Source organism: Daucus carota, chromosome 4 (assembly GCF_001625215.2).
Source record: "Daucus carota subsp. sativus chromosome 4, DH1 v3.0, whole genome shotgun sequence".
NCBI classification, from domain to species: domain Eukaryota; kingdom Viridiplantae; phylum Streptophyta; class Magnoliopsida; order Apiales; family Apiaceae; genus Daucus; species Daucus carota.
Genome location: NC_030384.2, coordinates 43,188,051 through 43,212,116, shown reverse-complemented (window position 1 = coordinate 43,212,116; position 24,066 = coordinate 43,188,051). Strand labels below are relative to the sequence as shown.

The 24,066-nt window shown below is 35.3% G+C and overlaps 4 protein-coding genes across 7 annotated transcripts; 1 reads left to right on the top strand and 3 right to left on the bottom strand.

Annotated features, from left to right (window-relative positions):
- Positions 1 to 2,052: 2,052 nt before the first annotated feature.
- LOC108219287 (porphobilinogen deaminase, chloroplastic) lies at positions 2,053 to 6,624 on the top strand. Its single transcript, XM_017392651.2, has 5 exons — positions 2,053 to 2,400; positions 4,764 to 5,169; positions 5,709 to 5,915; positions 6,007 to 6,184; positions 6,291 to 6,624. Exons 1-5 carry the CDS (start codon positions 2,168 to 2,170, stop codon positions 6,401 to 6,403), a joined length of 1,137 nt encoding a protein of 378 aa, XP_017248140.1. The 5' UTR covers positions 2,053 to 2,167; the 3' UTR covers positions 6,404 to 6,624.
- Positions 6,625 to 8,056: 1,432 nt separating this feature from the next.
- On the bottom strand, positions 8,057 to 14,288 carry LOC108215522 (serine/arginine-rich splicing factor SR45). Of its 2 annotated transcripts, XM_017387999.2 has the most exons (12): positions 13,994 to 14,288; positions 12,240 to 12,311; positions 11,031 to 11,119; positions 10,637 to 10,683; positions 10,468 to 10,548; positions 10,218 to 10,371; positions 9,913 to 10,126; positions 9,739 to 9,792; positions 9,349 to 9,462; positions 9,019 to 9,085; positions 8,905 to 8,942; positions 8,057 to 8,337 (listed from the first exon to the last, which is right to left on the bottom strand). In XM_017387999.2, exons 1-12 carry the CDS (start codon positions 14,179 to 14,181, stop codon positions 8,280 to 8,282), a joined length of 1,176 nt encoding a protein of 391 aa, XP_017243488.1. In that variant the 5' UTR covers positions 14,182 to 14,288; the 3' UTR covers positions 8,057 to 8,279. The 2 variants fall into 2 exon arrangements, with proteins under 2 accessions (XP_017243488.1, XP_063947347.1); XM_064091277.1 differs by lacking the exon at positions 12,240 to 12,311.
- Positions 14,289 to 14,898: 610 nt separating this feature from the next.
- LOC108219153 (protein NARROW LEAF 1) lies at positions 14,899 to 19,362 on the bottom strand. Of its 3 annotated transcripts, none has more exons than XM_017392446.2 (6): positions 19,138 to 19,362; positions 18,002 to 18,507; positions 17,630 to 17,773; positions 16,637 to 16,877; positions 15,956 to 16,456; positions 14,899 to 15,578 (listed from the first exon to the last, which is right to left on the bottom strand). In XM_017392446.2, exons 2-6 carry the CDS (start codon positions 18,494 to 18,496, stop codon positions 15,160 to 15,162), a joined length of 1,800 nt encoding a protein of 599 aa, XP_017247935.1. In that variant the 5' UTR covers positions 18,497 to 18,507; positions 19,138 to 19,362; the 3' UTR covers positions 14,899 to 15,159. The 3 variants fall into 3 exon arrangements, with proteins under 3 accessions (XP_017247935.1, XP_017247934.1, XP_017247936.1); XM_017392445.2 differs by having other exon boundaries at positions 19,155 to 19,362; XM_017392447.2 differs by having other exon boundaries at positions 18,002 to 18,501; positions 19,155 to 19,362.
- A 1,463-nt stretch (positions 19,363 to 20,825) lies between these two features.
- LOC108217702 (auxin-responsive protein SAUR76) lies at positions 20,826 to 21,218 on the bottom strand. The gene has a single exon (XM_017390583.2). It carries the CDS (start codon positions 21,216 to 21,218, stop codon positions 20,826 to 20,828), a length of 393 nt encoding a protein of 130 aa, XP_017246072.1.
- Between the last annotated feature and the right edge of the window lie 2,848 nt (positions 21,219 to 24,066).

The following is a 24,066-nucleotide window of genomic DNA, read 5'->3' as shown; positions in this document are numbered from 1 at the left end:
ACGCTGAGTAAAATGAATAGTTGATAATCGGATGATTAATTGAATAATCTGATCAGTTGGGCGAGTAACTAAACAATAATTAGTCAGTGATTGATTTATAAAACGATGTTACAATTCAATGCTTTGAACGAAAATTGGACGTTTTATTTTATTTTAAAGATTAATGGTTGGTTAACTATATAGTACTGGTATAGTTTTACCTTTAAAACATAAATTTTTTAAAATATTCACCAACGACTATGCAAAATTTATTATCCAGTGTAATTTTAATGGAGACGACCAGAATGCTGTGAGTTTAGTGTTATCGGATAACAAGGCCCAAGTGATTGAGCACAAAGACCACTATTACATTAGTGTGCTTCGCAACTGGCCCAAAGAAACAGAATTCATTTTCAAAGGAATTCGACACTGGCCCAACTAAGAGCAAGTCCAATAGGTGTGCTAAATCAAGTCTTAAATCCAAAAATAGGGAATATGGGATAAAATTGCACTCCAACACTATGCTAGTGTTGTGCTAAATCACTAGCACAAGCCTCCCCTTCCCTATTTTTAGAATATGCTAGCCACTTCTAAACTATTTTTATCATTAAAATATTCATTTCCCTCTCTCCTCCACATCATTTCCCTCTCTCCTCCACACCAAAGTTGTTTAAATTTAATATTATTATAATAATAAGGAATGGATATAGGGAGTACTATTGGAGCTCATGTGCTAAATCTTGTGCTAAATCACTAAGACATATTATTTTATAATATTTTTAAGTAACCTCTTAGCATAGTGTTGGACTTGCTCTATATATATAGGTAGAACTATCTCTCTTAAATAAAACCTATATGAATGTTATGGACCACATTGAAACCCTAATACCAGCCCAATATTTAATCTTCTTTGCTAAATATTACCGGCCCAGATTCTTTTGTTTCTAAAATACGATTTGTGGTTTTCAGGCAAGTATAGTCTATATTGATCTAAAAGTAAATGGCAGGTACTAAATTATTAAATTTTCCAGATCATTGATATCACTAGCAATAAATTTTCATACGAGGTGGTACATACTGTCATAGTTCTAAAAATCCTTAATTCGACCGATAAATTCTGTATAAGATATTTTCTTGATTTAATTTTTAAAATTCGATTAATCATTATAATTTCTAAAAATAATATATTATATAATAATTCAAGTTATATATCAAATATTTTTTTTGAAGGGATTATATATCAAATATTATTATAATATTGTAAAATATCTTATTTTTTAATTCGAATATTAGTCCGTGATCATCCGATTAAATCGTAATCAACACATTCACCGTTTAATCCTGAGCTTCGATCTTTACAAGCAAGCTGCAAGCATACTACATGCAATATATGATCACTTTAGCACTATTTCTTTCGAATATCACTGGGAAAATATGAACTCATAATTGCAGATAACTGGATCTAAGAACATGATGTCCAAATAATGGCAGATACAAGGAGTGGGTATTAAGAGATGCAGTACCAAAAAGAAAAAGCCATTTTGGTTGGTTTAGAATTAGGAGCTAAGTAACATAGGAGTATATAATACTCCCTCCGTCTCAATTTATAGGTCCATTTTGGAATAAACACGCATATTAAGAAAAAAGTTGGTTAGATAGAATCTTATCTCATGTATCATTAATTAGTGCATTGAAAAGTGAGAATATAGTTGAGTTTCAAAAAAATCACAATAAATATAGGGATTTAGTGCATTGAGAAGTGAGAATAATGTTGAGTTTCAAAAAAGTCACAATTAATATGTATATAAATTTGTATTGAAAAAGGAGAGGGACAAGTATTTTGGGACAATTTTTTTTTCCAAAGTGGACCTATAAATTGAGACGGAGGGAGTAATAATGATAATAATTGTGTAATTGTGTTATAATTAGTCTTGTTGGGCTGATAAGGAGTGGGTCCCCAACCTCATCTTTTGGTCCTTTTTGCGCTGATATGGCATCGCAAACCGGGTGAGCTGGAGGATAAGTTGATGGGCCGAATAAAATAGTCCAAACCAAATATATAAAAAAAAAACCCAAAAAGAAAAAGAAAAACAAACCCAATCTTTTCTGTTATCTCGAATCTCTATCTCTCTGCATCTCTCTCCCTGATATCTCTACCTCTCTGTATAATTCTTTATCGTTCTTGAAAATGGAAACGGTGGTATCTTTAAATCAAGCCAACTTTCCATCCGCCGCCGCCAGAAGCACCTTGAGTAGCAAATTCAGTAATGGGTCAATGTCATCGGCTCTGGTGTTGTGTATGCCGAGAAGCAGCTTCAAGGCTTGTACACGCAATGTGACAACAAGGGCTTCGTCTTCAGTAGCTGTTGAGCAAAACCCAGAAACGAAAGTGGCTCTTGTTAGAATTGGCACAAGAGGGAGGTACTTATGTTTACTTGCTTCTTTTGTATGGAATTTTATAATCATTTGTTGACCTGTAGTTTTTTGTTGTGAATTTAGTGCTGAGTTGTGTGCTATTGCTTCTAGATTGAGATTTTTGGCTGTGAATTGGGAATTCTCGTGTTTGACTAGTCGTAAACTAACTGTCTGTGAATATGATCAAGTCAAAAACTTTTGTTGTCGTGGGAATGTGATATGTATGATTTAGTGGTAAAGGCCTGCTCCCGAAACATTTGGAATACATTGAACTTGAGATTCATGGCAGATATAGAATTGATAGTTCTTTGTTTTTGTTTTGCCAATGTATAATATTGGAAACTACCTACACAAGCATTCTAGTTTTTCATTGACAGTATAAAAGTTTAAAAAGAATGATTAGAATTATTGTTGACAAGAATACATTTAAATAAACCAAATGGGGGTTCATATCATGTGGACGGTTCCTCGAAACAGATTAGTCCTTTATTTGTGGGGTGCCCAAATATAGCTCAAGTTTGTCCTGTAAAATACAATGAATTGGAGGTCAATTTCTGGCAGAACCAAATTCCATGTAAAGAATCAATTATACAATGCTCTCTCACACAGAACATAATATAGCTCTAAAGAAGATACTGTGAAATATATGCAAAGTACTTGCCAATTTTTGGTATCTTGAACAAAGGTAGAAGAGTACTTTATGTAAGAAAGCCTTGTAAGTTACATGTGCATAACATTCAGTTTTGCAACCTACAAATTCATTTGTGTTTTACAGCTTGCATTATATTTTTGCAAGTCTCATTTCATTTATTACTTCTCCAACAAACATATGGATCAGTTCATATTATAACTAGAACTTAAGGACTTTGCTCATATAATAGGATTAAAAGCAAAAGTATACGAAATTGGTGCAAAAGTATCCAAAAATGGTGCACTAGTCTTTCTAACGGTAAAACCCCTATAATCGGGGGTTGGGGTAATTATATGAAATTGGGGCGTAAGTACGAGTAAGTATCTTAAACCTTTAACCTAATAGTTTATCTCATACGAAGTTGGGAACTAAAAACTTTCAGGCTTTTATGTTCGCATAGAACTTACAGAAATTGACCTCATGTGTCACCCTACCTAAGCACAGATGAACTCACGAATCTCTGACTAGTTAATGTACCATCGGTGATCTTAAATGCGTCTGGCAATTAATGTTTTTTGTGTATGTTAAATTGAATTATCTAGTGCAGTCGCTGTGGGAATTCAATATGTTTGAGTTTGAAAGCAAATACTTTGTTAAATGGATAGACATATTATAGTGATATGATGACATATCGACAATTATACTTTTCCTTTTATGACAAACCTCAAGTCTAATGTCTTAGCTGTAATATACGGTCAGATATAATATGATAGTTTTTTGTGTGGAAACATCACAATATATGCTAAACTAAGCAGTTATAGTTGCAGAAGTTCATAGATATTTGGCTGACCCTATCACGTGTATGCCTATATGATATTACTTTGTATCTTTTTCTATATGTTATTCTCCAATTGACATCTCTTGTCTCTCAAAATATTTACAATGTTCTTGCATTTGTGCTTTGTTACTGCTTTGTGTTGTCTAAGATGGGGGTCTGGCGGAAGTGAAGCAAAAAACTTTGCTTTACTTTAAGTGTGTGTTTCCTATGATAGAACAATAATGCACTTAACAAGTATTGAGTTGACATGTTTATGGTCATATTGACTATTGTCATAGAGCTGCTTAACCAGAAATTTAATCAAATTGGTTTTCAATGCTATAGATTCCATGCTTTTGCTGAACCTTATTTGGTTGTCCACCCTTTATATTTAAAGGGTGTTTGTGAGCAGTGACAAAATGAATGTGATTAAATAGATAAATAAGATGATCATCACCTAAATTTGTTTGCATTCCACAATGTTGTAAATTTTTCTACAAAGTGTCTGTAAATTTTAGAGTCTTTGTAATTACATGCAAACAATAATTTACAATCACTAGAAAGAAGATAAATGACATAAATAAACCCTGTAGAACATATAATGAATATGCTTAACTTCAAAGATGATCAGTTCCTCACACATGGCACTGGGTTCCTAAATCCATCATTCTGCATCTGCATCTGAATTTCACAATGCAAACACTGGCTAAACTATGTTGCAATGAATGATTAATACTTGGATAAGGTCAGGAATGTCGAATATTCCATTGTATTGGAAGAATTCAAGTAAATTACTTTTTGTCTACATGTATCCTGCTGGACCCTCATGTCAGTTTATGTAACTAAGACATTTAAAGCGGAAACATTTTTGGGCCATCTCATATCAGAGTTCACTTATATATTTATCTTTGCATGTGGCAGCCCACTTGCCCTTGCACAGGCCTATGAGACTCGAGAAAAACTCATGGCAAAACATGCAGAATTGGCAGAAGATGGTGCTATTCAGATTGTAGTGATCAAAACTACAGGTGATAAAATTTTAACTCAACCTCTAGCGGACATTGGTGGTAAAGGATTGTTTACCAAAGAGATAGACGAGGCATTGCTAAATTCAGAGATTGACATTGCTGTGCACTCGATGAAAGATGTTCCAACATATCTGCCTGAAAAGACAATCTTACCATGTAATATGGAACGTGAGGATGTTAGAGACGCATTCATATCCTTATCCGCAGCGTCTTTAGCAGAACTTCCGGCTGGAAGTACCATCGGTACAGCTTCATTAAGAAGAAAGTCACAAATACTGCATAGATATCCATCATTGAACGTGAGTATTTTGTTACTGTAGCTTATGATGTATTGTTGCCCAGATCAATTTTATGTGGTTAAATGATCTTTATCTTATTTGAAGGGAAGGAGATAACAAGTATAATTTATCAATTAAGTTATAGTTAATCCATTTTGAAAATCAACTTGAAACTTCATAGTATACATCTTATTGTATATAATGTCGATTTGTGTGCAGAATTGGTTTCGCAGAGTTGAGCTGTATATTGTTATAGTGAACTAGGTAGCAAGACTTAGGATTTTTCGAAGCATACGCTGCCAGGAACTTGACATGTAAATAATAGTTTTAAAATATTTAATGCAAGTTTATCTAGCTCCTCACTATATATAGCCCTATTTTGGTCAAGTTAGTAATAATTTGCAATGATCTTGTTGAGCTGCCATGTTGTTACCATATGCTGTACTTCACAAGCCACGTGTGTTTAAATCTGTTATGTTACGTCTTCGCCATTTTAAGCTCATGATTTGTGGATCTCTGAATGCTGACTACTTTCTGCATGTATATTGAAAATTTGGAAGGTCCTAGATAACTTTCGGGGCAATGTCCAGACGAGATTGAAAAAGTTGAATGACGGTGTTGTGCAAGCAACATTACTGGCATTAGCAGGACTGAAACGTCTAGGCATGACTGATAATGTGTCCGCCATTCTTTCTATTGACGAGATGCTTCCAGCTGTGGCCCAGGGGGCCATTGGAATTGCATGCCGGAGTAATGATGACACGATGGTATGCCTAATGTTTATACATTGTTTTTGTGCTGTGCCCCACGACAGTCTGTTGAGGTCCTCATTCTGGTGTGATTGTTGTGTTAATTCAGGCTACTTATTTGGCCTCCTTGAATCATGAGGAAACTAGATTAGCAGTAGCTTGTGAAAGGGCTTTCCTGCTAACTCTGGATGGGTCTTGTCGGACCCCCATTGCTGGATACGCTTCCAAGGACGAAGATGGAAATTGTGTATTTAAAGGTTTGGTGGCCTCCCCAGATGGAACCCGTGGTATGACACTTAATACTTGCCTCCATATTTTCAGAATAACATACCCTTGCTAAAACCTTTCCATGTCACTTCTTTAATATTGATTTTTTTTTAAATTTCCATTCAGTACTTGAAACTTCAAGAAAAGGCCCATATTCGTATGATGATATGATTGCAATGGGGAAGGATGCTGGTCAAGAACTTCTCTCAAGGGGTGGTTCAAACTTTTTTGATAGCTAAGTCGAAAGTAGGGAAGGTTAGGGGAGCAAGATCCATTGTTGTTTTCTACATATTTGCTTCCATATAGTTACTCGTCCTCTTGTTGTATTGTTGTATGTGAGTAGTCTATATAGATTGTGGTGTTAGTTTGTAACCTAGAGAACAATTTTTTCACTTCAATGAGGCATGTTGGTGTATACTTGTAGTATTAATCATGTAATAATATCCACTTTTTTGCTTCCCGACTCTCTGCTGATGTGCCTGACCTCACATATATTTGCATACTTCATCTTAATTCCTCACGGGGTCCTGTTGGTGACGAGGCAGGGACGATTATTTATATACACACACTAAAGACAGTAATCCCTTTGAAAAAAACCGTTGTTTGCCTTTATATTTTTGTCTTGTTGTAATGTTTGCGGGAAATGCTGTAAGAAATGGTCTTGCCCATATTTTTTTAGCAAGAATTTGACAAGATAATCGAGTCTCTGTCTGTTTGCAATCTTCGGGTCAAGACAATTGTAAATCTTTGGTTGTGTCAGTAATATATGTTAACAGTACCATTAAGTAATGTTGTGAATGGATCTTTCAATGCGTGTTGTGACCGACCCCTCTAATATATTAAGAACCTGTCAAGCTATTTAAGCAGAGCTGCTCTACTACCCCTTTGAAACAACTCTCCTTTAATCTTCCGCATTTTAGATCTTTCTGTGTCGTTTTTTTAGTAATGAATCACTTCAACGAACACGAAATTCCTGGTACTGACTTGTTCCTCTATTTTGGCCATTATTTGCATTTCATTTAAACAGCTTGGCATTCGAGTCATATCTGTTTATGTATTCACGTCTATTTGTTTTCTCTTGTGATGGCAAGTTGCAGATCCTCTTCCGCTATCAATTGACGAGAAACATACTCCAGCGATGGCACCACCACCGCCTGCTGGATACCCGACAAAAGATCACCAGGATGATGCTAAATTACAAGTTCCTCGTGCAACTGAAACTCAGAGCAGAGGCGATGACTTCTGGAAGGGATGGTAGTTCTTCTGATTCCTTATATATACTTTTATCATTTGTAGTCTACCACAAATATTATTCATTCATATTTTTGCTTTTCCCTGCAGTGCTGCTGCTTTGTGTTGCTGTTGCGTCTTGGATTGCTGTTTCTGATGAGAAGAATACTAGACTATTACAGGACTTACATTTGCATCTTTCAGAATGAAATTAGTTGTCCTAAATTGTTATAAATAAAAGTTTTTGTTTGGTCACTCCCACTGTATGTTTTGTGGTAAATCACTTAACACTGTATATTCCCCACCATTCCTGCCGCAGTGAACTGCTGCTTTAATTGGGTGTAATCCTCCACATTTTCTGCAGAGATCTGCTGCTAAAAACATCAAAATGCTGTGATCAAACAGACACAAGCAGTCAAAGGAAAACATCAAAAATAGTATTCACATAAAAAATCAAATAAAACCTCTTAACTTTATCAATAGTTTATTAGGACCCAAACCCTTTCGTAAAGGAGCAAGGAGAAATTTATACTGCCCAAAATATCAATAGTAAACAGTCGGGTCACTTTTTTTTTCTCATGAACAAACAGTTGCTGAATTTACCCAAAATTCGGAAGGTGGCTTTTACAAATAATTTACTTAAATAAGCAGAAGTGCCGGCAGGCAAAACGAAAACCAGCTACATATATATAATATGGCACAGGCACAGCCTTATCAAATTGATTTTGCAGGTCAAACATAAAAAGAGGTGAAGATCACAATGAAATTTCAGCCTGCTAATACATCCAACAAGCCCATTGCAATGGGCTGCTATATTATAAAAGTTCAGATAATAAAGCCAGGTCAATAGCAACCCCTACATGCTCTGCAAAAAAGCTTCTGCTGTCAAGGCTTTGGAGGTGGTGAACTGCTGCTACCGCTGTTGCTACTGCTTCTTCCTCTCCTAAACAAAAAACATGAATTAAGCACACAACAGAGTATTAATTATCAACAGCAATAATACCAACTCAGCTGCTAATGCCATGAAAAGGCTTAGTGATTATAGTAAAATCGTGACTTCTGTAGCCTAGCTGCTGTATGCAGAATATTGGACTTGCTTAGCCCAGGATGCAATATGCGGAGTTTTGGTCCTTTTGGACCTGCACAGCCTACGATTGTATTATACTAGCAGATAGAGAGGGATCACACACGGGTAACCAGATCAACCAGTTTAGTTAACAACAGTATACTGTTGGTTGAAAATGATAGGATACATGATTTCACAGGGCAGAGGCAGACTATAAATCACAGAATTGAGTTCTACATGACTTCCTATAACTACTAAATTTTACTGAAACCTAAATCAGGGATATTCAATACCCAAGCCCAAGCAAACAAACACTCAAACACTCTTTATATATGAAATGTTTGAGAGAAAATAGAGCAAGGGAAAATTCTTCACTTGTAAGAGACGAAAGAGAAAAAGAGTTGACGATGGAAATTCAACTTTGGCATGTAAAAAACGAAATACCTTCTAGGACTACGACTCCTTGAAATCTTCCGAACAACCTGTAGCAAAAGCTGCTATTAGATACTGAAAAGGGAGATTTGTAATAACTATAGAGAATTAACACAGATGGCAGACCTTGCGTGGGCTAGGAGATCTAGAACTAGATGATGATCTTCCACGTCTTCCAGGTGGAGCTCGACCTCTGTCAATAACAAGTAGTACATAACACAAAGAGGAAAAGCAGATCATAAATAATGAGCATCCAAAGACCTTCAGTTCAATCAAAGTAAGCAGGTAAGACCCAGCTTATTACATTTGTTGACTAGTCAATTTCTCAACAAAAAAGTTACATAACATGTTACAGGATTATGTTTATTAATTATGTTTGATTTATTTGAAAATAAAAATAAAAAACATGTACCCTAGTGAACTTTAAATGGTGACTTAAACACTTATGAGTGTTACCTCCGTGGGGAGTTTGATCTAGAACGTGAACGAATAGGTCTTCGCATTGGAGAACGGGTACGTCTACGAGGAACAGGAGATCTCCTCGGGGGGCTGCGAGCTCGTCTAGGGGAACTGAAAAGGAAGTTGGTATTAGGAGAACAGAGGAAGAGTGTGCAGTGTGACAAATATACAAAGACTGAAGGTAATATTATTCTATGACTTGGTTATCGAAAACAAATATGCATATGATCTATTTCTGAAACTGTTCACATATCCATATAATTGGTATGTATAATACAAAATTGCTACTTGTCAGGCAACTGTAAAATTCATTAATCCTATAAAAAAATAGCTATCTGGTACAGCATAATTACTGTAGTTACAACATCACTGATTGAGAGCTCTTACTGTCGCCTTTGGGGTGGAGGAGAACGTCTACCACGAATTCTTGACGGAGAGGCCCTGTTAAAAATCAATTAGTTATACAATCATATCATGTCAAGTAGTTGGCATCCTGGTGATGCTGATAAACCAGGGAGATAGATAGCATGTATAATCCACATGGGCGACAATCTAGGTTACCTCCTTGCCGGAGAGGATGGTGAGCGACCTCTAAATGGAGATGCGGGCTTTCTCCTAGGCGGTGGTGAATTACCATGACGATAAGGGGAATTCATGCGGCGACGAATGGGAGAATCACGCCGCCTTGGAGATGAATCCATATCTCTTCTTGGGGATCTTCTTCGGGCCACAGGTGATCTCCTTCGCGAAGGTGAAACTTTACGACGTGGGGATACTGGAAGCATAACATTAGGCATTAGTAACCAGACATCAAGTAAATGCCCATTTTGATTTTTCTAAATTTAATAAAAGTGAGATGAACTTACACTCTCTCTGCCGCTTTGGTCCATCCTTTTCAGCGTCAACAGTAAGATTATCATTCCTGGAAGCATCTCTTCTTGAAGCAGCAACAGCCTTCGGAGGTGTTATCCGAGCAGGTATTGTGAAATTAGCTTGAACAATATTACCGTCAATTTGAGCCTGCATTAAATCAATTAAAATCACCAATCAGGCAATTACCAAGTATTTGAACCATAAAGCTACCGTTTAGCATTTATATATCATATTAACACATACTCCATCCATGTATGCCTGGGCTTTTTCAGCTTCAGCTCTCGACTTGAATTCCACATAACCAAACCCTTTTGAAAGGTTAGCCTAGTATAAACATCAACAACAACATTGGTTAAAATTCAGATCTGAAGTGGAAAGAAATTTATCTTAGTAAGGAAGGATGTGAACATACTCTATGATCTATTTCCAGTTTAACACTTACAACTTCACCAAAATTACCTGCAAAGTTAACATATGAAAACATTACATCAAAAATAGCATTTAGCTGATATCACACATTTATCAGCTTACTAACCACTAGTTGTTAAAGAAGTGAAACTCTAAGGTTTAAAATACAGAAATAAATTTGACGTGTGACAAAATCAATTATCACATCTACAAAATATACAAACTGTTAGAAAGGATGTATATACAAAACTAATATTCAAGTACAAAAAGCTATTTAACCTCCTTTATACATTTGTTTCATACATTCTTTGTTTCTTCCTTTTTGTAGGTAAAAAAATGATCTATTAATATTGCAGTACCATCATTTTGTGTATTACACAAAATACATCAGCACGTACCAAGTATTTCTCTCAAATGATTTTCATTCACGTTCCTTGAGAGCTGGCGAATGCAAAGCTTAAGTGACTGGGGAACGGGAGAAACTTTCCTGAAATAGAATTTAATTATTTACAAACTATTAACTGAATAGAGAAAGAACGGCTGCCAGAACTTTACAAACAATCATGTCTATCTAAATACGAATCAATAAGCAAATAAAAGTTTGGAACTTTTATGAACAATCATAATCTCTAGTAAAATGAATCGACAAAATTATACAAAATAAATATGTAATACACTAATACAAGATCTGTTGAACAAATAAGCACCCCCTAAGGTCTATTAGTATATCTGGCTGCCACTTGAATCATTATAAAGCCAATGGAAGGTCTGTGCAGATGCATACAAATATCTAAAACCAACATTAAACAAAGTAACAAACAATTGCAGCATAGAACTTTAGAAATTCACAATCACTCCCCCAGTTCCTCGTACCCTAGAAGGCAGGGATACTTCACCTGGGTGAAGAACTGCATATGGGATATTTCGCAGTGTGGGGGTGCAGCGGGATACGCCATGTGACATATCGGTGATGTCAGAGACGGGGATACGTAAATGGGAGTGCGGTGATACATCAGAATGACAATTTTCGTAATTTCCAACAACTTTTTTGAAAAAAAAATTTTAATTTACGCAACTAAAAAAGGTCAATTAGTCAAAATAATATATTTGTGTGTGTGTATGAGTTTTATATATATCTGCTCGTGTGTTTATATAAGTTGTAGATCTCTGCACTCAGGTATACTTGTATGATTGGTGAGTGTGTGTAACACACACACACCCCGCACCCGTATCCCCATATTTTTGATTTTGCCGAATTCCCGTGTATCTCCGTGTCACGCACCAGCACTCATGCTTCCTAGCTCGTACCAAAACCAGCCACCACAACCAAATAAAGTACGCAATTTAATATGGTTTCCCTCATGGCTCCCTCACCCTGATTCCGGCAAATGTTATATATCGTTGAGAAATCAAATAAACTTGATGAGCTTCAAATTATATGCCTAAATCCTTAACGATGATTGTTCATACTAAACAATAATGTGCCATTGTGCCCATATAACAAAAAGAAATAACAATTTCAATGGCATACCTAAATCAAGTTTTCGTGTTAAATATAATAACATCATAGCTTCATTACAAGAACCAAAGATTTTTAAGATATTAACCTAGGGGGTGGTGGTGGTGGAGTTGCTTTCTTCACTTGTGGGGAACGGCCTCTTTTAGCTCCTTCAGCAGGACTGGAAAAACAAAATTTACAACACATATATGACATTAATAACTTACTCACAAAATTCGTGATAAATTTACATCTTTTACTTCTCAGGATTCATGACATATTAAATCAAAATTGGCAAACGAAAGTGATTGCAATAGCATCGTTTATAGAAGTTGCCAATACTTATGTGGCATGAATCCCTAAGTTGCCAACCTACTGGAGTTGTATGGTTGCCTAAGAATTGCCAACCAAAGATATCAAATCCGAACCCCGAATCAGTTACAAACCATACAATTGTCCAGAAGCACTAAAGCATATATAACTATACCCACTTCAATATTTCTGCCATGCATTTTATATCATTATTCCAATTAAAGTAGGGGACCACTGCGATCACTTGTCAATAGTTGGCATCCTCTATTGGAGATGTCTGATATGTATCGAGCATACTGATAATAAGTAATGTAGTCCGCAAGAGCATGTCCATTGTTATCAAGTCGACGACTAGTCGACAAGTCGTTTTATAGAAAAAGTCACGCAACGACTTATTTAGTCTGGCGACTTATTTTCAACATATCAGTATCTCCCTAATTTTTGTATCATTTCAACTTCACATTATTATTTCCTTCGCTTCAGGCTATTTTATCTTTGTATCATATTCAACATATAAGTATATCCCTAATCTTTGTATCATTTCAACTTCACATTATTATTTCTTTCCTATCACTACTTTCTGGCTTCAATTTATATGTGAACTAACAATCTGCTACGTCGTATACATCTCAATCTTGCTTATTATCTTTACTTTTGATTCAAACTATAAACTGATGTGCGTTCAACTATATTTTCTATATTAAATCTAGTAAAAATATGTATAAGAATGACTTGTCGACTTTTTACGACTAGTCGGGCGACTTGTCGACTAGTCGATTCCAAGGTATCTGGGCGCCGAGGCTCGACTTGGCGCCGTAATAACCTTGAGCATGTCTAATGATGGTTGTGCTATAAAGATGGACCTACTATTATAATAATTTAGCACCAAAAAGTTTTTTTGATGCTAAAGGAGCACCATGTCTCCGTAATGATTGGTTTTAAATTTAACTAACTTCCAAATACATCCCACTTTTGAATATAAATTTAACCAACTTCCAAGTACCCCACACTTTCAAGCATCTTTTTTTACCCATTTCTCTCTCTTCTTCACTTTAGCAATTATATCTCCATCTATATATAGCGCAAATTATATCATTGTTCCATTTTAGCACAAGATAGATAACACCATGGGAGTGGTAAATTTCAGTTTTTGTTCTATAATATAGCAACAACATACCATTGGACTTTTCTAAGCTGTTGCTAAAAACATAACCTACGCACATCGGAATTCAGGTTCAGTTAGTGCAAAAAAAAAAAACCCAAGGTCCCAGCAGAAGTCTTTTCGTAGTATAGTTCATTAGCATCATTTTGAAGTCCATGCCAAGTCTTACTAAACACATTCATTCACTTCCTTACTGTTTTTACAATGTATTAAAACAAAACTTTACAATATACCGAAACAACCACATTTTCATCAAAAACAACCTACATTGCCTCATCAAATAACAGAACACTATATGTACACAAAACTCTAAACATTATCACATTTTGCAGTGCAGTTGGATAAATATACTAAAAAGAAATTAGAAAAAAAGAGAGTAGTAAGACGACCTTTTCACGCGACGATTGGGAGAGGGACTGCGAGAACTGAGGCTTCGAGAGCGGCTCGAGGAGGAAGTGAAGGATCTAGAGCGAGAACGAGAGCGGGAGCTAGAGCGAGAGGAGATTGAACGAGAACGTGAGCGAGACGAGCCTGAAATCGAGCCTGAAGGTGAACGACGTCGTACTGGTTTCGCCATTCAGAATTGAACCCCAGCACTCGTGGATAAACCCTAACTCAAGAGAATGAATATACAGAGCTCTCCAGTAACGCTATTTATCCGTCCCCAATTTTGGTGTCTCGGATATTATTATTTTACGAAGAAGAGTTAAAAGGTGAGATCCCGATGTGGGCCGACTTTGGGCTTCAAAAATCTTAAACCTGGTAGCAGCCCATTAGTCGAGTATAGTTAAGTTTATTTTATATTCATCTATTTCTTTCAATAAAATGAATAATCATTTATACTGTGCATAATAACTGAAATTGATGATTCAACAACAAAAAATATATTTGAAACGGATTTATTTTAATAAAATAACTGAACTTTAGTGGTGAAAATCGGACTCTAACGGAGAAACTAAATTATAAACGAATTTTCTTACCAACAGTTATGCGCTCGGATCCCATTAATAATAATGACCCCACACACACAAAAATTTTACCAGTAAAATCCTCCGCATATATAAAAAGTAATTGTTGTATGTGATGGACACACAAGATTGTATTCACTTGAATGGAATGAAATTAGTAAAAAATATAATGAAAAATTATAAAGATTTTTTTGGACAAAAAAGATAGTGCTAAGGAAATTGTAATTAAATATAAGTCTAAAGTTTCTATGATCTTGATTGTAGGAAACATATTATTCTAAGTGATATAATTAATATAATTAGATTTTTAGTACAAACAGTTGGAATGAAATGATGAAATAATGAAAATTATAAAACTTTTTTCCAATCATCTCTAATTTAGATTACAAATTTCATTTCATTCTCCCATAATTTCATCCCATGAACACAGCCCAAGAATTGAGCTGAACTCAAACTGTGAAGGAATAACAATTTTTAACTACCCCACAACTTGAGAGGGAATACTCGCACTCCCCTAAACAATTTTTAGTCTCCCGCTTTAACAAGAAAATATTCAACAGTTTGTTAGTTACATTACTAGAGGAAGCTCATTTAGCTTCTCCGCTAGGTGAAGGATCAGAACGCCTTCTTTTAGGCTCATGGTCACCTAGCTGCAATGAAAAACCAAGGTCCTCACTAGACCCATTTCTCAAAGCAGAAAGATTATCAGATGCCACATTACATCGTTGATCATCCCGATGCAGGGGAGAGCACCCAAATGAGCTTGGAATGAACTGATGCTCAACACTTGGACCAATGTTGACCGCCTCCTCCAAATGAAACTCGGTTTCCACTGGCGATGAGTTCACATCTAGGCCTCCTATTCCGTCTTCTACTGGAATCTGCTGGATGTTGATTCCAAGAGGCTCTGCTTTGTCCTTTGGAAGTACTATGTCGGGTGGTGAGGAGTCTCCAACAGTAGAGCCGACTGCTGTTGCTGAAGCAGCTCTTTGTTCTTGCACTGCAACTATAAAAACAACAATACATGCATGGTAAAACCACAATATTGTCCAAGCAATCAAGAATAATCAATACCAGAAGGCATGTCTAAATCCCCAGAACTAAAGTGCCAAAATCGCAATTTATTTTTGTAGAAAAAGGCATCCCCCCCCCCCCCCAAAAAAAAAAAAAACAAAAACAAAAAAGACACGTTTTGTGACAGGAAGCAATTTCTATTGTATTTTGTGCTTTTTTTTATGATGCTAGGACAGATGTATACCAGACTCCAGAAAATGCAGGCCCTGTTAGTCAGAACGACAAAGTACTGTATTCTATATACATGCTATCAATTAGCAAATTCCCAAAAGGGGGACAGAGAGATTGAATCAAGGTACAGATTTGAACCTTTAAGTGCTTCACTAGTTGTAATTAGATCGAGTTCAAGATGATTCAGCAACCGTCGGAGATCTACCCCGCTAGTCCAGTTCTCTGGAGGTTGACCAACTTTCAGTTTAAGACGACCCCGATTGGCAGTTCCACCCCATATAATTCCAATTGGTCTTGGCTTCTCCCCATCATCTCCTTTCAAAATGATGAGACTTCCACTATCTCCTTCAAGGTCGAAAGTTTGTTGGTTCTCCCCAACAACTAGAAAGTCAGTTAAGAAGCATATTCCTTTTTCATCATTATACTCAAGCGCACACGCCAACACAGTCCCTGTAGTCAAGCCAGAACTTCTTCCAACCTTCATCACCTGCTTACCAATAAGACTATTGACTGGAGATTGCAAGTCTATATTCTTAACATCTCCAATCTCTCCTACACCTTTCACAGATGTAGTAACAGTTGACAAGTCAAAATCATCACTAAACGGGATGAATGCCCCATCTGCTCTTACAAATGTCTCTGCACAATGTTTTAATTGTATTACTATAACAGCACAATCTTTCAATTGTATTATGTGAACAGCACAATGTTTTAATAATTTTATACTTGATTAAATTCAAAACAAAAACTAAAATATACAATTAGATCGGAGTATCGGAGGTGCCTGAGATGAGCATAAAATACACTGTACAAACTAACCTGGGTTAATGCCAGCAAATATGCCATACCAAAGGTCGTCTGTGATAAATGAAGTAGCTCTCTCAACTGCACCAAGATATACACCAGGTCCAAGTGTTGGAGGTAAAGGATGGAACATCTTCTGGTTTGGGTAATCTAAATCAACTGCAACATGTCGGTTTGTGAGGAAACCAACTTGTCTGTTGCCTGTTTGACTCCTCACAATAGCACCCAAGGTTCCATAGGTCTCTTGACTCGCTACCTATTCACGACCAATAAACTAAGATGTAACTACCCACATATGATTATCAGATGGAAAGATGTTTAAGAAACATATATTATCACGACCAAACAGAAGCACCAACATGACTTTCCACGTACATATAAACAAATATATGAATGCACAACAAATGAAGGGCTACAGCTAATTTTCCTTGTTAGCAGAAAAACAAGCTTAATTTCCTCGTTGTGTGCCTTCACATATTTTAATAAGCAGAAATAAATCTTCAGACATCTATCCATTATTTAGCACTGGAGGCAACACTAATAGATAAAACATGTGTTGGCATATCAAGAATGAACAATGCTGATTCCTATTATGATTTGGATGGTCTTTGTTCCACCATCCACATTTCATAGTGAAAATTGGGCAAAATCAGTAAATGAGATGGGGAGAGGTTTAGGGGCATGCATCAGTTCACTACTCACTCCATTCTTATGCAAAACGACTGTTGGTAGACCAAAGGAAGCTCAGCTGATAGATGCTATTTTCAAATAAAAGTGCTTCAAGGCATGACAAGGTCAAGGATTAGCCTGCCTACTGTTCACCGAGCAAAAGGGAAATTTCGACAAACCGCAACGGGCAACATACTGATTGTTTGTCTTCAGTCAATGAACAGACTCTATAGTATGCAAGGATTTCAGATTACATAGAGGAAGATCCCTTTTACACTGATTCAATAACCACATCAACTAAATCCCTGAAGGAAGGTTCTGTAAAAGATATTAGAGTACCTGTGAACCAGAACCAATACACGGGTCGCTCCCACGCAGGTCATCAACAATTTCAGTATACAATTGTTCCTTTGGTGCTGGCTCAGGTGCGCCAAAATATGAAAATTCCACAACATCAACATCACACCATACACCTCCTGGACCCTGATTTAAGAAGGGGATAGGTTGAGGAAGAGAAGAAAAACTTAACATATCAATATAAAAGGTGCAGAGAAAATTATAAAACAAATTACGGTTAGTAGGATATTCTCTCTGTTGCCTATTTCGTTAACCAAGGCCAAACAAATTAAAACTATAAGAAAAGAATGTAATAAAAGCACTAACAGCCTTGTCTTTATATTAATTAAAAAGAATCACGGTTACAATTCTCACCTCCAGCGCGGTGGGTAGACACTGAAGTGGAGTAAGCCATTGCTTGTGAACTTTCCTTGACACGAACACCAGAATAGCTGGTATGTCTGTCAAAACACCTTGTCGGATACGGAAACCAATTGCTGTGCCGAGACTGTAACAACGCAAGATCTTGCTGTGGAATGCCCTAATGGTCATGAGCTCCAGTAAAGTGTTTGCTTGCTGCCCTTTTGGCAAGCGACCAGGAGTTTCATTTAAGACTTCTTTCTGTAGGTTTGCAAAGTAGTTTGCTCTCTCTTCCGCAGCATCACTTAGCCGGCTTGAAGTAGGCCATGAAAAGTATGGAGCATTACTCTCACAGTGCTGTCCTCCAGATGCATATTGTTGAAGACTTGGTGAACTAAATGAAGGCAGATTAGAATGACCGCAACAGTTCTTTTCAAGATCTAAAGCTGATTCCTCTGAAGGTGTTGAACCTGAGTAGCGAACTCTCATATTTGGCCTTCCCCTCTCCATTTTCACTTTACCTAACAATTATAATCACATTACTCTTCAACTATGACACATACAACCTAACGACAAATATAACGAATATAAGGAACATGCAAACTTCCTAACCTCGAAAGTGTCAGATTATTAAACCACGCTACTTGGAACAGGGAATCAAGTGTAAAGGCAATCGTTACTGAATTAAACTATGAAAATACAGTCTTCCTTACTATCAACAATATCGTCTAAGTTCACATATTAAAATTACCCAACAGTCGTTCATTAAGTACTTTCTATTCATGACAATCACATACCACATACCTTGAAAAAAGTCACACAGTTCAATTTTCTGCTTACACACATGAAATTCGTTAAAAATAAAACAACCAGACTACTACAAGAAGCTTAAAGCTCTCTCTTATATCAACAGATCAAACAAAAAGGTCTTCTAAACTCTACCAAATTAAAAACAATACAATCACACACACACACACACAAAAATTTTATTTTGTTTTTGGGTGCTAAACTTAACTAGAACTGCTAATTCTGCTGAGAAGAAAAAACCAAGATCAAGAAAATACTTTATCTAATAATATAAGCAAAAAACAATCTTCGATTGCTTATTACATCATATTTCAAGAGAGGAAAGTCAGAGAGATGATACATACATAAATATTACACATACCCAGATTGTGAAAACTTGTAAGAAGTTGAACTTCAAGTCCTCCTCCACTTTAAGTAACACTTGTTCATAAACGATGTACTAAGAAAATTGTAGTAGGCCATAAAGGCGTACTCACAAAGTGCATTGCAAGAGTGAGAGAGTAGTGGAGTGTTAGTATGGGCGAGACTCCAGGATCATACAGTATGGTTATAGTTTTTACCGTTGGATTAATCATCCGTTTCTGGGGAGTGCCACTTTATGAAAAGAGAGAGGACCGGGTAAAATATCTTATAGTGGGCTATGGGCCATCATAATCCAATTTAATATTTTGAGCGTGACCGGAGGTTGAGCATGACCGAGGTCACAGAACAACAACAAATAGTAAGCACGTTTGTCCTGGGATTTTTTAAAAAAATTAAGAAGGGTAATATCTGTATAATTTTTCAAAATTAATAATTAATATGTGTTTATGATCTTTTTTACGAGAAACAAGTTATTTATTTTCAAAAAAATGAGATATATTTACTTTTTTTCAAGATCAAGCCCCTTATTTTAGTCAAAAGGTCTATATTTTCACTGTCTCAAACTACATGACGGGTGACAATATCAGACACGACCCGAAACCCGACACGAACCCGATCCAACCCGAAATCCGATTTACTGGGACATAAACTCGAAAGTGACCCAGAAATCACCCGATTGACCCGAATGGACCCGAAATTAGAATTTTATTTCTAATAACTTCAATTTTCAGTTTTATTCAATTTTAAATGATTTTAACTTGACCCGAAATCGACCCGATTACTGATACGAACACGACCCGTTACCCAAAATTCCTATTTTCGAAGTAAAAAATATTGTAAACTAAATTTTGCATTTCAACTTTCTCATTTCTTTTCAAGATAAGTTTAAATCACATATTTTTCTAATTTATTTTCAAGGTCAACAAAGGAGTCGTCATCCAGTAATAAGAAATATCTGCTATTTCGATCATCTCATTCTTAATTAGATAAAAATTCTACGTCTATGAATTGGATTATCAGGTATCATTTACGTGGAATGCTTATAAGAAAACTTTTATGTGGAATATAATAAATATGATTATTTTTTTATCATCGTATGAATGTACATTTTCGAATATTTTCAAACAAGGTTAAAGCTAAAGTAAAATTTGGATGCTCTCAATTTTCAGCGGCTATAGAACTGTTTGAAGTGTTTGAACTTTGAAGAATTGAAAACTTATTCCTGTGACTTCTGACTGGCTTTTTAATTCTCACTTAATTCTGAAAGAATGTTTGATTTAGGATACTCCGGTGGCCGATGGCCCCATACTTTCTTGAATATATATTTAACTACTGGATATATTAATTTATGTATTGCCGACAATTCAAATTTGTATATGTATATTTGTACAAGTATAACATCAAAAGAATAATTTCAAACAACATTCACAATATGTATAACCACAAGATTCTAAACAAATCGAATGAACAATGCATCAAAGTTATTGATTTTGATCCATCCTTTGAGATGCATATATGTAAAAAAATTAGAAAAATTAAATAAAAAAAAAAAAGGAAAGAAATTAACACGATGATCTTGCAGGCTTACTGAAAGATACAGCAGACAGGCATCCCCAACCAAAACTAAACGGTCTAAGATTCCTTCATCATACATGATCTGAATCACGAGCTAAACAACATAGAGATCAGCCAGTTCTTCGAAAGAATCAGGAGTGAGATTGGTAGGATCCGCATTTTCTAGCATCCACAAGAGATGATCGAACAGCACCACCTCACATTTCACTGCTATTATATCACTACCACATCCCACGCTTCCTGGGTTTTGCTTCTTGGACTTCTCAATCAGAGCGCTCAACAAAGGATGGCTCAAGAACTCGGATTTCACAGCGTACCGTCGCCTAGAGCTCCCAACGATTATCGTTTCGCGATGCTCATTGCCCTGATCAACACCCCATAAATCATCTCTCGTCGACTTGGACCTCAAACTACTGTAAGACGAGCTGCGTCCGAGCTGTCTAGACAATGTCTTGCACTTCCGTAACATCAAATTCAACTTCTTCATTTTTTTACGCGAGACAGAAAGAGAAATGAGTCGTGGCTTAACAGAATTAAGCAAACTTTAAGGCTTGATATACACTCAGAACCTGAGATCTAGCAATATTAAAACTAAAAACTATAAGGATGAATACAAGTAGGTAAAGGGTCTTTATTTTTGGAGGACCCGAAGCGGCAACTTGCAATAGCAACGTATTGTTGAGCGAGCTAATGAAATAGACGAGCCAACTTCCTGTTTAAATATGAGTTGTCTTGTAGAATCACAAGTGGAGACAAAATATCTAAGGAGATCCAAACTGTGGATCCACAAATTTGGTTGTACGTATTTCGACGTACGCATGCATATGTGTGCTTTGGATCGACATGATCCATGGATGTGTGTACGAGAAAGTGACACTCTAAGAGGGGTGTATTGGATTGGGATTTTAAAGCATTTTTTTGCATTCATGAAATCCGAGGGTATTCGATTGGGATTGTTTGAAATCCATTAAAATCTTGAGGTATTCAATTGGGATTTTAAACTATGCTACAAAATCTAGTGGTATTCAATTGAGATTTTAAATTATGCTTTAAAATCCGATGGTATTCAATTGGGATTGTTTAAAATCCATTAAAATCTGATGGTATTCAAATGTTGATGGATTTTTTTTCATTTCATAAAATGATGGATTTTGTGGCATTCTTCGGTGTATTTTAAGTTTTTTGAAATCCCACCAAATTCAATGGGATTTCGAAGCATTGTACTTAAATCCTATCAACTCTGCGACATTTCATCAAGAATCCGCAAAAAATCAAAATCTCATACAATCCATTAAAATCCATAGACTAAAAACAATGCATTAAAATCCCAATCGAATACACCCAGTAAATATATGGATCTCCGCATTTAAGCATATGTTATCTGATGACTCATCATCTGTCCCGAGATGAGTATCGTTTCCTGTTTGGCGTTGTGAGCAGTAGGAGTATCTGGCGGGCTAGATTTATGTAAGAGTAGTTGGTTGCCTAAACATGGACTCCCTGTCCCTCGGCTATTCATTACGGATCCAAGACTTGCATTTGAAATAATCTATAAACCTTATTATTATTTTTTTAACCAAAAATAAATTTTTTGGATGAGGTAAAATTTGAAATGATATTCGGGGTGTTGGCTTTTGAATGAGAAATAACTTATTTAAAAAGAATTTATAATCAGCTTCTGATTTATAATTTATAAGCTAGAATGTCATAAGTTGAAAATTCTATTTTTTTATTTTTAAAATTCGATTTTAACAAAAATATAAAAGATCATTTTAAAATATAATTTATAACAATTTTACTAAATGCATAAATCAAAGTTATTTTTTATTTATAAATAATTTCTCATTTATAAATAATAAATATTTATTTTAAATTATGCAAAGCCCCTCAAATTTATTCCAAAACATCTCTCGTCCACTTGTCAAACGTCACATTAATGAGATGGAGTGCGTGTGGCAAAAAAAAACTGATATTAACTTTTTCCGCCATCCTGTAATGCCAAGAAAACATAAATTACATAACAGGATAATTTATTTGGTTTATTGAAAAATCTTAACGTGACAAAAACAGTAAATCAGATATGAAAATTGAAATATATAGATTTATGAGATGTTATATAAATAACATGGTTTGTCTGTCTCGAGCAGAGACTGAGTATACTTCGACAAAGTTCTTAGTTCTCCCGTAGTTTTGACGGCCATTGTCGGCACAGACTGTGGCAGCATCTTTTCTTTAAAAGTTGAGAAGTATTAGCAAGTTGAGAAGTGTTAGCTAAAAGTTTACGTGTCAATGACTCATTGTATATTTGTATGTGTGTCCTCTAGATAATTTTTTTATATAATATGTAAAAAATGTTTTACTACAACCAACACTTTTTAGTAAAAACTATACATAACTAGTTATCATGCAATAGATTGTTGAAAAAAAAAACTGTCAGATATAATTTTAGCTTATAATAATTATACATAATATTATTAGAATGTATATTTTTACTATTAGCAAAATAATTTTTATAATCCATTTAGCTAGGTATTATAGTCAATGAATTTATATATTACATTTGGAGATGCTCTTAGACCATATTAAATATGAGTATTTTACGAGTTGTATCTCCCATTTTCAACTCCCATTTTTTTTTTGTTATTTTTGAGCCCTTTCATTTTGAAATGCGACAGTTATGACAATTTTTTATATTTTAAACTTTTTTAGACATTAATAAGATTTTATGATATAGAAATTAATACCATCCAATCCTTTTATCAATAACCAATTTTTCATACTCTTTTCGGTTATTTTTTAATCTTCATCTCCAATAACAATGTGAAGAATATAATAGCACGGAAAAAATAAAATCTACTATACTTATGTCATTGTGTATATTCCAAGTTATATTTGTTACTTTATTTTTAGGTCACTCTATATATTTACGATATTAATAATTTTTGGAGTATGTTTTAACTAACACATATTAACAATTATTATTTGATTAGGTGATAGATTTTTATTAACAATAATTGTGTAAACAATGATGACGCTTTTTTTATGTAAAATAAATCATTGCTAGAATCTTTGACCCGAATAATAAGTAAAAAATAATTTTAGAGTGTGTCGATAATTAATTTACAGGAATGCAAACTGCTTTTGTTAATTCTATATAGTAGTAGCCATTCTATTTTGTATGTAAATTTTTATATAGTGACAGCGTTCAGTAATTTTTATATAGTGACAGCGTGTACGTGTACTGATTTTGTTTGTTAATCTAAAAGGGATGGCTGTTGAGCCGTCCTAATTTATATTTTATACATGTGATGATGTGATCAGACAGATATTCGTTG

Coding starts and splice junctions, on each gene's coding strand:
- LOC108219287 (XM_017392651.2), top strand. CDS start 2,168: ATGGAAACGGTGGTATCTTTAAATCAAGCCAACTTTCCATCCGCCGCC. Junction 5,916..6,006: donor GGAGTAATGATGACACGATG/GTATGCCTAATG, acceptor GTGTTAATTCAG/GCTACTTATTTGGCCTCCTT. Junction 6,185..6,290: donor CTCCCCAGATGGAACCCGTG/GTATGACACTTA, acceptor ATTTCCATTCAG/TACTTGAAACTTCAAGAAAA.
- LOC108215522 (XM_017387999.2), bottom strand. CDS start 14,181: ATGGCGAAACCAGTACGACGTCGTTCACCTTCAGGCTCGATTTCAGGC. Junction 10,684..11,030: donor TCATTTGAGAGAAATACTTG/GTACGTGCTGAT, acceptor TTAACTTTGCAG/GTAATTTTGGTGAAGTTGTA. Junction 9,463..9,738: donor CCTCCACCCCAAAGGCGACA/GTAAGAGCTCTC, acceptor CTTCCTTTTCAG/TTCCCCTAGACGAGCTCGCA.
- LOC108219153 (XM_017392446.2), bottom strand. CDS start 18,496: ATGGAGAGGGGAAGGCCAAATATGAGAGTTCGCTACTCAGGTTCAACA. Junction 17,774..18,001: donor GTCTACCCACCGCGCTGGAG/GTGAGAATTGTA, acceptor TTCTTAAATCAG/GGTCCAGGAGGTGTATGGTG. Junction 16,878..17,629: donor GTATTGGTTCTGGTTCACAG/GTACTCTAATAT, acceptor GGTCGTGAATAG/GTAGCGAGTCAAGAGACCTA.
- LOC108217702 (XM_017390583.2), bottom strand. CDS start 21,218: ATGAAGAAGTTGAATTTGATGTTACGGAAGTGCAAGACATTGTCTAGA.